We start from the raw sequence: 16,015 nt of genomic DNA on the forward strand, positions 1-16,015 counted from the left end.
TAGCATTAGCTAAATATACAGGAGCAATTTTAGCTTTAGAAAGAGGAGACCTAACAGAAAAATTTTGTAAATTAAGCTGATTCATATTTACATAAGAAGCACGACAAAATATCTGATGGGGCTAAAACATGACAAAAAATGGATAGTGTATGTAATAGCAAAAAGCTTTATGTAAACTATCACTACACCTTGGCTGACTGTAAATAAAATTTAATCTGTTTACTTACTGTATGGTTCAATGTTAATTATAAACATTACTACTTTTTTATTCTTTTCTCTCGTACAATGGGTAGTGATAACTCTATGTGCTCACGTACACATCAGTTCTTATGCTTTGATTTGAAAATATCACATAATTCTAGTGTATTCTCTGGTCATGGAGTGTTTTGGATTCATAAATCAGTGACTTAACAATCACATAATTTTTAAAAGCAGCATATTATTAGAATTCCCAATTAGAGTGCTAGGTGCTAAAATACATTTCTTTCTATATTCACTATATTATTTATATTTGCTATATTGTTTCTTTAAAAAATAATGCACAGCGAATTAAGGCTAATACATTTAATTGCTTCATAACAACTCGTCTTCAAATGAGCTTATTCTCGTTGAATTTAGAATAATTCCAAGAATATATTTAATGCTCATAAATGTAATCCATCGATAACAATATTCATGTACCCATTTTAAATACCAAATTAGAGAAGTTTTTGATTGTCTCATAATATATTATTTTACAAAAGTCTGTTCTGTTTCAAAAAGCATCACTTCTGTTTTATCAATTTTAGACAAAATGTAGTTTGTTCGAAATGATACCTCTTAAATACTTAACTTTAAAAAGTTAAATGCTAAAACTCAAAAGTTTTGTATTATATTTTAATGTGGTTTTTTTTATTAAAAACTGTTAAGAGTTTACTCCTTCAAGTTGTCCAATTTTATACAAAATATATTCAACACTTTATATTCATGTAGAAAGTTTAAATACGGAAAATAAAAATTTTTCATAGTTTTGTATGAGAGTTAGCATCGATGAAAAAGTCATCACACAAACTAAAAGGTATCATTCTAGAAATAGCAAACCCATTTTGTGGGAAACCTAACCCATGTTCAGTCACTGAAAACTCACCATCTACAACTTATGTGTGTTTGTGTTATTAAAGAATGCAATGTATATATTCTCTTATGTGATATATGAAGTCCTCTTCCAGTTCATATAAATAGATGGTAAAATACAATTTTATAATATTTTTTTAAATATATTAATTTATAATATATATCAATCAGTAAAAAAAGGTTAACTTTATGACTAAAAAATTGCTAAACATCATTTGGCTGAATTATGAATGACAAGTATGAAGACTGTTATAAACAATACAGTACAAAATCTGAGATCCGGACATCCAATATCCAGAAGGAAATCTGCACTTAGCAACTTTTCTCTCCCTCTCCTCTCTCTTTTTTATTTTTTTAGTCCAAAGGGGCTTTGTCTCTAAGGGACTATTGCTTTCGTTTTGCGATTTTGCATCGAATCAGTTAGAATGTCCATTTCACTTTTCAAACTGTTGCCACCAAATATTATCACCCTGTATTATATCTAAAGAAATTAAATAATGAAGAATCTGCATAGATGTATGTATGTTTCTTGCATTATGATAAAACAACAGTACCTAGAGACATCAAATTTTGATTGATGTAATCCTACTGTGAATATGGGCATCTGGAAACCCACATTTGAAATTTGTTTTATTATCGATTTCATATTTTGTAAAACGTTAACAATTTTTTTTTAAGATTTCTTTTGCATGCTTTATTTAAGTGCATTTCATATTTTTTCATCACAAAATGTGGAGAATCCCAATTCTTAATTTCACCTCATTCAGCACTAAATAAAAAAACCTCCACACTGAAAAAAGGATCATTTATCACCCTAAATATATATGATCAATAATTTGGCTTTCAAGCTGTCTTTTTACTAGGCATACATCTCAAACCAAAACATTCTACAATGAAACAACCTTCATTTTCCAGTTATTGAATAATTTACATCCCCGATTCCAAACTAGCAAATCATTTTTTTTTTTCTTTCATTCACTGCATAACTATTAATATACAGCAGCCTCAGAAATGAACATGCGGTGAAGTCTAAATAATTGTGCTTTTAATATAGTAACTGAATACCAGACAGCATTGTAGACTTTTATCTTCACATTATGCTTAGTAATAATTACAATCTTCAACTAACTTCACTGTGAAGTGTTGAAGAAGAGAAATTTAACAGAAATTTCCTTCTATATGGCCAAAACTGATTTTGTAAATGATATTCATAGGCCAAAAGATTGCATTTAGTGCTGTCTGAATTGAGAATAACCAATTTATTAAACAGATTAGATCAGGACCTGATGAGCTGATATGCATCTGCACTGGGAGGGGGGAAGAATTAGGGCGAGGCAAAATTTTTAGAATTTAGAGAAACACCTATCAACAAAATTAAGTGATGGCAAAATCTTTAGAACTGAGAGAAGGTACTGGGATCCCAAATTTAGAGATGGCAAAATTTTTTAAATTTAGGACCAACACAGACGACACCGGGTTGCAAAACTTTTAGCATCGGCCCTGTATAACCCTTACGTACACATGGGAATTTGTTTATTCAGGTCTCAGATAAACTTCAAGCATATTCGAGAAATAGGTGTAAGTATAATAATTACCTAATATAATTCAGGTTTAATTTTGTCAACGTTCAACAGAAGTCACACAAAATTAAGAACAACATATCCATGATACATCATCAATAGAGTATAATGCATGCTAGCTAAGCTTTAGGACAACAGCTGCGAATGTGAAGGTTTTCAGATATTGCAAACAAAAATTTTAATTTCTCAATTAATTGACTTTGTGGAGAAGTAGCAATAAATGAAGATATGATATTTACAATGACAATACCCCAGTCAACAATCAACTAATAATGGCAAAATCTGAGTATGGTTCTTAAACCATACTCAGATTACAGATACTACAGATAGTGAAGAAAGTGACAGGGAGGTTGCTGAGAACAAAAATATTTCAATTGACAATTCAGTGGAAATTTACAGTACCACAATTGCAAGACTTGTAATGGAACATCATAATAAGTGAACAAGATGTTGCATCTATCTGTAGAATTAAAGAGAAAGTATTAGCCAGAAAATGAGGCAACTTAAACCAACTTATGTTGAAAGAAATGTTTAATAAAGCAAACAAATAAATATCAAACTTTTCTTGCAAATTTTGATTCCTTTATGGTCGTGAATGCTTGATTATTTCATAAACTACTATTTCATATTTTTAATTTTATAATTGCTACATGCCATCTTACTAGATTTAAACTGATGATCTAAATCATGTTAAAATGCCAATATACATATAAAGGAAAAGTTAAAAAGTTAATGTAAGTAAAGAAAGAGAATAAATTTTATCAAATGTGAATTTAAAAAAAATTTTAATAAATCTTTTTGAGGGCTTTTAATGTAAAATTTTCTTCTAATTACTCACAGCTTAATAATTTAATATTGATTTAAAAGCTGAAATATTTCATTACACAATTATTTCGTTATTCAAAAAAAAAAAAAAAAAAAAAAAAAAGCCGCACACATTACTAGACGGAAAAAACAAATCTAAGGCACCCAAAAATCTTCCTAAAAGTGACTTGATCGTTATTTAATCTTGAGTATCAAAATAAATACCAATTCTGATATACAATATCAAATACATTAATTATAAAAGTTTTCAGCAAATATAAAAGTCCTATGAATTTGCTCTTAAAAATTATCTACAAGTCTGTTAATAATTAAGTAAAACTGTCATATGCTGAGTAAATACAACAAACTCCCATTAATTTAAATATTTACTAATTACAATTTGTACAAACAGAAGTCAATATTAAGAAAAAATATAGATTTAGAAATTTAAATTTCAAATTATTCAGTTGAAACTTTTATACAGTACAAAGTTTGTAATCCGGGCATCCATTATCCGGATTTCAAAGCTACAAACTTTTTTTTTTTTGTTTGCTTTACGCATGCATGTTTAGCACAAAAAACGAAGCAACTTAAACAACTTACATTGAAAGAAGTGTTTAATAAAGTAAACAAATATATATTAAGCTTTTTTTTTTTTTTTTTTTTTTTTTTTTGTAAATTTTGATACCCTTTAGATCATAATTGCTCTTTATTTCATAAATTAGTTTCATATTTTTAATTGTATAATTTCTGTGTGCCATCTTACCAGATTTAAATTGATGATCTATTATTCAGAAAAACACTTAATCTGGAATTGACGAAGTCCCGACAAGTCCAGATTACGGTCTTTGTACTGTAGTAACACAGTATTCATTTACAATAGATAAATTAATAAAATACAGCACTTTGAATCAATATTCATAAAAGATTTAAAGCAAACTTGCTTATAAGCATGCAGCAGAATTTTTTTTCACTTAATTACATATAAAAAACATTGTTATTTTCTTATCTGTGTTAATAATTCTTCATTTTAGGATGATAGTTCTTTCTCACTTTCTTTTGATAGAAAGAACAATTTTTTTTTTTTGACATCAAACTCTAGTTATGCAAGTTTTTCAAAAGTTTGACTTGCAGCACCACTTTTTTAACTGAAACTGATGTGTTAGCATTTTCCAAACTCCATACTTCTTTTTGGGGGGGCAGAGGGCAGTTCTCAACTTTCATATTTCGAGAAAAGCATACTCATACTGATTAGCATAATAGAGTGTTAACTTCTATATTCTGCCCCATTAGATAAGAGAAATTTGAAACAAATTCACAAACTTACTTAAAAAATTACACAAACATACCCCAAACTACGAAATTTCTTCTTTTGGGCAGCCAAAATTTAACTCTCAGAGAGACAATTCTTTCCATATGGAGACATGATTTGTGTGCTTCTCTTTAATCATGTTTCATGATTAAACAGCAGTTTAGTGAGACCACTGATATCCCTGTGCTTATGTCTTGCAAGAGATCCACAATTAGAATTGAACTATGAGTAACAACAAAAATACATATTGTCCTTTCTTGTGAATATGCAAGACAAAAATAATATTTTTTTTTCTAAATATTTCTCTACTTTTTGGAGCTGAAAAGTAATCTAATTATAATATTTGTCATGTACAATTGAATCTGAAATTGCTTCTACCATTTAATCTATTTTGTTCATGTTTATATTTTTCTATGAACAAATGTTCCCTCCCCCCAGTAACTTGTGCTGTATTTACAAGATGCATGGCATTTTCTGTTCCCTCCTTCTTTAACCTTTCATAGGCCAGTGTTCCATAAATGGAACATCGATTTTAAAATTTTCTCTGTAAAAATTTTTATGTGGAGAGAAAATATGGTTTGATTTTTTAATAGTGATATAATGTTGCTAAAATAAATAATATCTTGGTAAAAAAAAATTATTATTTCAGCTTTTTTCTTACTTTTCTCCAAGCAAAATTCAAACATTCATATAAAATTAAAAATTCAACAAATGTTTTTATACATCAATGAGAGTAATGAAAAGGGTCATTTTATGGATAGACAGTAAGTTATCACAGAAAGATGATTATTATTTGCTACTATAAGGTAAGAAATGTAGATGTTCCAGAAAGGGAACATTGGCATATAAAGATGTATTTTTTAACACGATAAAGTTACTTTGGTTACAGTGAGTAGAAGCACAGAGAAAGATTTTCCAAATGTGAAAATTTACAGTGAGTACCGAAAAAAGATATTTATGACTCATCTGTTTTTAACTTCTGCATAATTCCTCCTCCTCTCCCCTCACACATTCCCATACAGATTTTAAGGGGGTTACTAATAGTTGCTAAAGAAATGCATGTGGCATTTGTTGACAGGCTAGTTAGTAGTAATTTATAACTCAGTTGGAGAGGCTTATACTATATTGGAGTGTGGACTGGAAATCAGATTTCCAGCATTTTTTCGTTGTTCGTATTTTTCGTCAGTTTGTGGAGATGCGTTACACTGATATCTCATTCAAAACCATTTCAGACCATTGAAGAGGCATTGGCATTGGAAAAACTTTCAACAGTTCTGCATCTTCTGTTCTAAACTGAGTGGAGATGAATTGGTGGCAATGATTTACGGTCATCATTCAGCTAAAATGTTCATCCTAGGAAAACCAATTCGGCTTGCTTATAAAATATGGATGTTGTGCTCAAATAATGACTATCCATACACTATGAGAATCTACAGTAGAAAAAGTTCAGTAATAGAAAACTCCCCTCTTGGACCTAAAGCTGTGTAGGAACTTTTAACAAATGTTGAAAATCCAGATAAGCATGGAATTTTTTCTCGTAAATTGTTCATGGATTTATCTGAAAAGAGTTTTAGAGCAACAGGCACAATTTGGAATTTTCAGACAGATGCTCTCTCAGATCTGCAAAGGAAGCTTCAAAACGACCAAGAGGAAATTTTGATTAAAAGAAGTGACGGACAAGTTTACATTTGCTGTAGGAAAGACAGTGCTGTAGTAACTATAGCATCCAATTATCCAACCATGAACTTGTCAGTAAAGCAAAGAGATTTTGCTGAGCCCCAAAAAAGAAAATTCCTATTTCTCAGTTATATCTTACAAAAATGTATAATGAAGGGATGGTAGGAGTCGATATGCTACACAGGTTTCTTGACTCATATTGACTTATGCTTAGAAGCAAAAAATGGTACTGGAATCTATTTAGCACGGCATTAAATATGGATGTTGTTGCTGGATGGATTTTACATTCATATTTACACAAAGATACAGAAGCAGAACTGCTGTATCTCAATTTCAGCAGAGAAGTAACTATGTCTGCTTTTTATGAAGCCAAAAATATATTCAGTTTCTGGACCTCGTGCACATAACTCTGAATCTTTGAGACAATCAGATTCACATTATCTTGTGCTATCAACAGAAAGACGCTGCAGTGTATGCCAGAAGAACACTAAAAAAATGGTTCCAATGTGAGAAAAATTTGCACGAGAAATGCTTTCTTAACTACCATGGATGAAAAAAAAAGTGAACATGAAATCAAAAACAATTATTATTTTTTGTCTTTATTTCTTGTTCCAAAAAATATTGGTAAAATTTTATTTTCCCTTGTATTTATTTAGCTTTTTATTCATATGATTTCTGCTATGTGAATTTTTGCATGGAGAATATTTGTGACTTCTTAATTCTACATCTCTTTTCCTTATTTCAGTATATATTGCTAACAATTATTGTAAAATTCTTTTATAAATTCCTGCTTATCGACTATTTAACATTGTTTTAATTTATTGGAAAGCTTTTTTCCTATGGAAGCTTCGTGTCTTCTCCTAAGAAACTTTGGTGGAGTAGCTTTGCATTTCTATGGGTGTAGCCCACCTATTTTTCTGCTTAATCTATGTTATTTCCAAATAAAGTTTAGAAATTCACTTATTAATACTGAAAAATTGCAAACAAAAATATAGTTTCGATTATAAATGTTGTTAATCATACTTTATAAAATCATGTAAAAAAACTGTTTCCTGCTAATGTCCCATTTATGGAACATGTTATAAATCATTAAAAAAATTTTTTTAAACTTTTTTTCATAATTCTTACATTTAAGTTAAATCGATTTTTCATGACAAAAAGTGGTACTTTTCCATTTTTGCCGGCGCAGGCGATAAAGTCGCCAATAATGGTACAACTGATGCCAAATGGAATATCCTCGCTGGTAACCTTTTATGCTTCATTTTCAAAACAAGTAGCAGTCATTTTTTTATCAGATTGATTGCTTCTTTCAAAACTGGCATACAATTTTTGCCAGATAGTTCAATTTTATGCCCTAAGGCCATTCGTGGTAAATTAAGTCAATTAGGATGCAATCACACCACTCACCCGAAGGCAAAAATATAGAAAATGCAAAGTCAAGGGTTAAACTCATTAATTCCATTCAGAATGCACTAGCGAAGTAATGCCCTGCGGTTTTACATAATTTCTGAGTAAGCTATTCGTATGAATTGAAATAATTCTTGCAATTTAAACTTGTATTTCAAATTAAGATTTAACTTGAAATTAATGTAGATAATTACTGAGAGTTGTAGCCTAGTTAACATGAGATGTGATCACTTGGGGTCATGTGATATGAACCGGCAAACCAGGATTTTGAACCATGAAAGCATAGTAAATTCTTAAATTAATGTCTTTTTACAAATTTATTGTCTTTATTTATTAGCTTTTTACAAAATTTTAAATGATATTAAAATGTTTATGCCTTCAAAATAAAAAATTCTTAGAACTAACAATTGTTAACATTTTTTATATGTATAATGTATGCTGTCAACAATAAAGTCTGCTTAGCGAGATTTGCACTGGCGAAACAGAAAAGTACCCAAAAAGTTTATGTTACCTTTGCATCATAGTGTGATGTTTAAAAGGTTAAAAGTGAAGAATTTTTGCCATATTTATTCTGCGGAAATTTTATCACAATATTTTTATTTTTCTTCCAAAGCATTCATTATATTACTTACTCAAAGTTACAATATCTTAAATTTTCTTTAAAAAATTTACTTAATTTGTCTTCCAAGCATGATTTTTTTTAACAACTCTATATTGAACTTTCTCTTCATGCTTTAACAGATATATGGACGTTATCAACATTTAAGAAATACAATATGCAGACAAAGTACATGGAAAAAAGAAATCATTATCAATAAATATATGTTCATATAAAAACAATGATATGAGATTAGTGCTGTCCAGAATCCAAATCATAAACTGCAAAATTTTCTAGATATAAAAATATCTGCTGGTAGATAGACCATACACATTAATATGCTTGTACAATCTCTCTATGAGAGAGATATCTCAATTTTATATTTGCGTTTAATTTATTCTGAGATTCACTAGATATATCAGAAAGCATATTCTTTGTCAAAGGTTATAGTTGCATCATTTCTGGCACTGGTATTTTAGAAATTGCGCAACGAAATTTCAATGAGGAAGCTCTAAGGCAGGATCTCACTGTAACAGTATAGACATCATCATTAGGTGACCAGCTGAAAAGGAATGAATTGGAGAGAAAGAAAACTGCAATAACACAAAATGTTTTCCTTCTTTTCCAGAAAAAACCAATTAAGCATTAGCATATCCCAAGCTAGAAGACTCGGCAGCAGTTGTCATCAGGCATCTTAACAATAGGAAATTGCCAACAGCTTAGGCGATACACAATTTTGATTTCAAATATTCAAAGTGCAAAAGTATTCTTTCAGTGGTAAATTCAAACTTGTATTGTATAATGGTTCTCTGTCCATATCATTCACCTTTTGCTTCTCTCATAGATATGGAAATAAATGAATGGTAATGAATAAATTGAAGGTACTTGTATGAAACATGTTTTTAAAGTAAGAACCATTTGGAAGTAAAAAAGAAACATGTAGAATTTTCTTACCAGTTTTATTGTTAAATGAAAGCTTGCATCTCAATCTATTTTTCAACATAATTTCCACCAATATGAAGGTATAACATAAAAAAATGGTTTCATATTGGTGAATTGGTTGTACATATAATATCATATTGCACAACCAATTTTTGAATCTCCTCTTCATAGAAGTCTGCTGCTGATTTGACACCTACTGCAACATGGTAGTTTTGACCTCATCATCATCATCATCATCATTGTGGTGAAGACTGCTCAGATGCTTTTCCAAATGTAGGACTGGTGGTAGTTACTGGGCACTAGATTAGGGTTGCATAGAGGTTGATCAAGTTGTTCCCAGCAAAATGAAGCAATAACATCTTGAATTCATTTAGTTGCTTGTGGATGGGTATTGTCATGAAACAAAGAGATCCCCTACTGAAGAACATGAAAAGCCTTTTGTTTTGGATTGCACGCCGCAGTTTGTTTAAGGTCTCATAATATGTTGTAGAATTTATTGTCACCACAAGGCAAAAAATCTACAAGCAACACTCTTTTCCTGTCCCAAAACACAGTACACATGATTTTCTGGACTGAAAATATTTGCTTGAACTTAACTTTCTTGGGTGATGATGAATGCCACCATTCCATAAATTGCTGCTTCGGTTCTAGCATAAGGTACCCAGGTTTCGCTGATTTTTAGTGAGTCTTACAATGATGTGCAAAACTCAAGAAACAGGTGTTCTTTTTGCCATAAATCCACGAGAAATCATCTCAGAAATGACAGACAGAATTTTTTATTTAAACGATGATGAAACCATAGATGTGCAAAAAAGAATACAATGCATACAGTATGGAATCAAACAAAAAAAGGCTTTATTAAACTCATAGTATTGTTACTCCATACTCAGTACCAGATTGTCCAAAAGATCTTGAAGTAAGAGTGACCATTCCTCAATCAGCATTTGTTTCAGTTGTTGGGTGCTCCCTGGAGGATGTAATCGTGCTGCAGGGCATCTCCCCAAAGCATCCCACACATGTTCTATGGGATTTAAATCAAGGGAGTACACTGGCCATCCATTCGAGTGATATCTTCACTTTCCAGTAGCTTCTGAACAGCAGGAGTCCTGTGTGGCCCTGCATTGTCATCCACAAAAACGAAGTCTACTTCAATGACACCTCAGAACAGATGCACATTGGAAAGGATCACCTCCTGAAAATAGCACTCTCCGGTTACAGAACTTCTGTCAAAAACAAGGAGCATAATGCCCGTTCAGCATAATGCCTGCCAAGATGAGAACTTCAGGACAACAGTAATGGTCTCTTTCTGTGATGTTACTGGGATGAAACTATGTCCCAACCTCTGTCCAAAATAAACTGGCATTGAGAATCGCTTGTGGCACTAAAATGACTCTCATCTGTAATGAAGACACGACTCCATTGATGAGATGTTCAGTTTTTATGCCACTCTAACGCATCCTTGCACCACTCTAAACGGTGCCGTCGATGGCCAACTTTCAATGGGATACAGCATTTAGGATTGTAGGAGAATAGGCCACCCTTGTGAAGGCATCTGGACACAGTAAACTGTGACATTTTTCGCCCCATCGCTGTACACAGTTGTTGAGCTATGGTGCTTGCCGACTGGTTTCGGGCGCTTTTCGCCTGCAGGGCGATACATCAGTCATCCACTGCAGTTGTTTTCCTAGGGTGGCTATCACCAACCTTTCTAAGAGCTGTACCTATGGTTTGGAAGGCTTTCCAAGTGCGAAATGACACTTTTGTTGATTCCAAACTCTTCAGCTACACTGGTCACAGTACAGCCCTCCTCCAGCTTTCTGATCATTCTTCCAGGTCATTTCTTCTAGCCATATTTCACAAAAGAACTCACCTGCACATTGCGCCAACAGCATGCGTTCTGCATGCGCTCACATCGTTTGTGACATTTGCATATGCATGACCTTTCTACAGAATTGAGTCTTCATTGTACTGATCGCAAGAACCCCTTTTCTGTAATTTCATGGCTATCTGATTAAAATTTACATTGTTGCTTAAGTTTTGCACACCAGTGCAAGAAATCATCACCTCACTGTGCTGAAGTAAAGTTAAAACACTATCTAAACATTTGGTTTTGTGCCTTTCTGTTAACATTTTCAGTACCAGGACGAAGGAGTGAAACAGAACAGACACTATAAAATAAAGTGTCTGTTCTGTTTCACTCCTTCGTCAACTTTCTGCGTCAAATCTTCTGTAATGCCCACTTTGTTCCCCATCATGAACATCTGTGCAGCTCGTTCTAAAAGTTCTAACCTATTTCAAAACCATTCCATCACTCATAATGTTTTCTCTATACATTTAATTAATCTGACAATTAATTTCAACCGCTTTCACAGCTTTAGTACTAAGAAAACAAATCACCGATCATATTTTACTGTTAACGAAGCCATTTTAAATACTCAAAAAAAACAAACATTAATAATGGTCGAAGGTTTCTGCAATTGTGTTTGTGGCTTGCCAACAGATGTAGGTAAACAACGTGCATGCACGGAATGCCGACTACAGCACCGGAATTAAAAAACGGTACTTACTTTAAAAGCATAACTCATATTAAAAATTATGCGAGTTCTTTTCAAGTTCATGGTCTGCCTAAATCACAGATGTTGCAAAACCCTTAACAGCCTTGATAAGGAGAATTGTACCAGATAACAATATCCTTTGCTTCAGAACATCTAGCAAGGTGCTGCACAGTCATATTTGCTCTTATAAGAAACTTCCATTTTCTCCCAGATGTAATACTCTACCAATTCATAAATAAATCATGCAATAAAATTAATACATTTTAATTTTTAATGAACATTTCTTCAAATTATTCACTGTTAAGCCAGCTCAAGTTTCCCTCAAGATTATACGCATATCTTTTCCTCACTATTTAATTTCTGCACATATAATTTTAATTTATGAAATTTAAATTCAAGTTCTCCCACCTGTTAAAATTAAGGTTAAACATTTAAGCATTATAAAACTATTTTATATATAATTTTAAAGCAAAAAATTATAGATTACAAACACACGCATTACACCACAAATATAAAAATTAACTACAATTACCAGGAGCTATGGCACAACAGCGAATTCCTTCAACTGCCAGATCTCTTGCTAAAGGGAGAGTCATTCCAACTATTCCTCCTTTACTAGCAGAATAAGCTACTTGACCTCTTTGACCATCAAAGGCAGCTACACTTGAAGTGTTAATAATTACACCCTTTTGTCCATCTTCATCTGGTTGATTTTTTCCCATTAGACCGACAGCCAATCGGATAACGTTAAATGTACCAATGGTGTTAACCTAATTAAATATTTCAAACATAAACTTAGATCAAAATGCTAAATGATTCTGTTCTAGATATGTAATATACAGTATTAGAAATATCTTTTATTAGTTACAATAATGCTGTAAGTGTTAACAATTATCAAGTAGATATATTATAAATTAGATAAATAGAAAAAAGTAAAAATTTACATTATTAAAAAGTAGACTTATTGCTTTTATACTGATTAGTTGTAAGTGATTTATTTGAATGATATATATTTAAAGTGACATCAAGGGGCAAAACACTGGAAACCAGGTTATTAATTAGGCCAAATGAAAATCAAAGATCTTACATCTCATGCACTGGTAACACTTGCAAGCTAAATGGATAATAAATGACACAATAGTATAACATAATGCAACTATAAAAGCTTTTTTTGAAACATTTCACGAATAATGTTTATATCAATATAAAAACCAAATTTTACAAAAAGAAAATTCTGCACATTTTAAAAAAAAAGGGGATTTCAAGAATGACTCGGTGACATATAATTGAATATCAATTGTCTCAAAATTCCATTTTTTTTCCTAGATAATATCCTCCTCCCCCACAGTCTTCAATTTATTTTAATACAATGCATGACTTCTAATTTTTAATTCTATTTAGTCAATTTACTTTCTTTTAATCATTTTAAAATTATGGAGAATAAATAATAATAGGCATAGCGATCTCAATTTAAGGAATTAAGTTGAATTATTGGATAACTCCTTAATACTCTGACCAGCAAGGCAATATATATATGGTATAGAATACTTTTTGTGATGTCTATAGGAATGTATACATACGTACATCTTGAAATATGTCCAAAAATTAAGATAATATATTGAAAATATATAAATCCAGAAAACAGTATTAGGCATTTTGGCATTAAAATTCAGAAAATACCTCTTTCTCATTGCAGTTTCCAGAAGTCTGGGCTTTATTAGTGAAACCCCATACCAATCAGAGGATTAAAATCAATCAAGGGAATGCTGCTTTTAACATAAATGTTTCTGAACCCTTCTTGTGTAAGTTTTTAAAGAATCTTGAAAATACTATTCACAAATCAGTGCAAAATCAAAACAACATGTATATATGTATGTTAACATGTAACATTACAGTTAATATGTTAAATATTTAAGTTGTTTATATCTAGTTTAATTAAAAATATTTTATTTTATTGTAGATTGTTAGTATTGAATGTCTAATTACATAGGTGTTCCTAATTTACATTCAATTCTTTTCTAAAATATCTGCAGAATAAAACAGAAGCTCCAAATCTCTTTTTTAGAATAACAAAATTTCAGTTTTAAAAATTAGAAAAAAAGTATTCTCGTTTGCTTTCATGGAAATTTTTGAAGCAAGTAACACAGAGTCCTATATTTTACTTTCCCCGAGAATACGTTGATCGCTTTCTTATTCTACTTCTCTGACAAGCAGCACATTTTTGTGGAGCTTTGTTTTGAATGGGCCAGTGGCCTATCAATGAAATGGTAACTGAGACTCGAGCAGAGCTGACTGAAACTTCTGAATCATTGAGGAGCTGCTTTATAAGATTTTTTTCTAAGATCCACGAAAGATAAGTCTGAAATTTTCATTTTGTGTAAAATAAAGGAGTTTAAAACTGCTAAATCAAGTAAGTGTAAAAGATTTTCTTTGTCTATTTTAAAGTTTACCTTTCAAAAGTAATAACTATTTACCATTTGGTCATTCAAGTCAATGAAACCCATATTTTTCTTGTAGGTCGATACAATTTTGGGTTTTCCTGTTTTGCCATAGGCTGCAATGGGATTATGCAAATTGCTGAGCATAAACATTTCTCTTGTCCTTCCATCAAGCTGCAGTCATTCCTGATGGAAATTTTATTTAGATTTGTCGTTTCTGCATTCGGATGCCAGCATTCAGTTTTGGATAACTTTTCCGATTGCAATGAACTGATGATTTTATATTTATGCAGTAATTCGTGAAATAAATCTGCTGATGAAAAGAAATTATTTATAAAAAGTTTATGTCCTTAGCCTTTTACAGTTTCTGCTAATGCTATTATTGTTTGATGAGCAGCACATTTGTCATTGTTTGACTCTTAGGAATCTCTTCCGAAATATAATTTCATGTTGTATGTGTAATAACGGCTGTTCACAAGCTTGTAAATTTTAATTCCAAAATGCTTATGCATTTTAGGAATGTATTGTTTAAAAATTACACTTCCCTTAAATAGAACGATTACTTCATTTACAGCCAGTTCTTTGGAGGCCTCATATACTTCCTTAAAATTGTTTCTAAAATGTTCAAATATATCTTTTATTTTACAAAATAAATCATAATTAGGATCGTTTCTGTCTGGCGGTGACAAAGGGCTTCTTCAAAGGGCAGAAGATTAAGAATTTGCAAAAATCTATCTCTATACATAGTTTTCTTAAAAAAAGGTGTTTCAAGCATTTTGTCTGTTGACCAGTAATCTTTTATCCTGTCTTTTTAAAAATGTCTCATCAACAAAGCTAGCACCAAAAAAATTTAGCAATTCAATTTCATTAACATCCTTCCAAGTAATTGTGTGCTCTTTTGTTTCTAATTCAGGTTTAAAACTAGCATTTTGCCTTAGTATTTGTTCCTCTTAATTTCTTTGACAAATTTTTCAATAATATTTCGCCAATTTTTGAAAAATTCAATTTCGTTTGTAGCTTGAGAAGAAAGGCCTTTTACATCGTTTCTGCCAATAAAATTCAAAGCGTTTACCCCATCATCAGGTTTTGGTTCAAGCCATTCAATTTTGAATCAAGAAAAGATTTTGTTCATGTTATCAGTTTGTTCATCACTGTAATTTACCAAATCAGTCAATATATATGAAGTTCCTTCCACATCTTCATGTTCACTTTTAGATCCATTTTCTATATCCAGCTTGCAATCAGATTCACTATCTCCACAGTTTTCATCATGAAGCTCTTGAATAAGTTTTCATATTTCTTCTTCAGTCAATCCTCCTTTCTTTTTCAGCATACTGCTGCAAAAAATCAAAATAATTCCTAGAAAACTTACGAAAATATGCAATATTCTAAAGCAATGCAAAGCTCTGTTGAAAATTTACAAATGCAGCTATCCCGAATTCTGTAGCTACAAGAATGAAAAGGGAAACATTGGAGAAACCGGATCCTTAACCCAAAGACCTTTGAAAGAGATAAGTGGTTAAAACCCCAGAAATGTCAAATTTGACATTTCAGCCCACACTTTCAGCCTGGAAAATGGGGGAAGAAAA

The 16,015-nt window shown here is 31.4% G+C and overlaps 1 protein-coding gene across 1 annotated transcript in view; it reads right to left on the minus strand.

Annotated features, from left to right (window-relative positions):
- The window catches only part of LOC118193956 (3-hydroxyacyl-CoA dehydrogenase type-2-like), a 30,205-nt gene that overhangs the window by 648 nt on the left and 13,542 nt on the right, over positions 1-16,015 (minus strand). The window contains exon 4 of the mRNA XM_035365123.2: positions 12,521-12,758. Within this exon, the coding sequence (XP_035221014.1) occupies positions 12,521-12,758 (238 nt within the window). The remainder of the gene's footprint in view (positions 1-12,520; positions 12,759-16,015) is intronic.

Source organism: Stegodyphus dumicola, chromosome 8 (assembly GCF_044657685.1).
Source record: "Stegodyphus dumicola isolate Sdum_Otavi_A_Nest chromosome 8, ASM4465768v1".
Lineage (NCBI taxonomy): Eukaryota > Metazoa > Arthropoda > Arachnida > Araneae > Eresidae > Stegodyphus > Stegodyphus dumicola.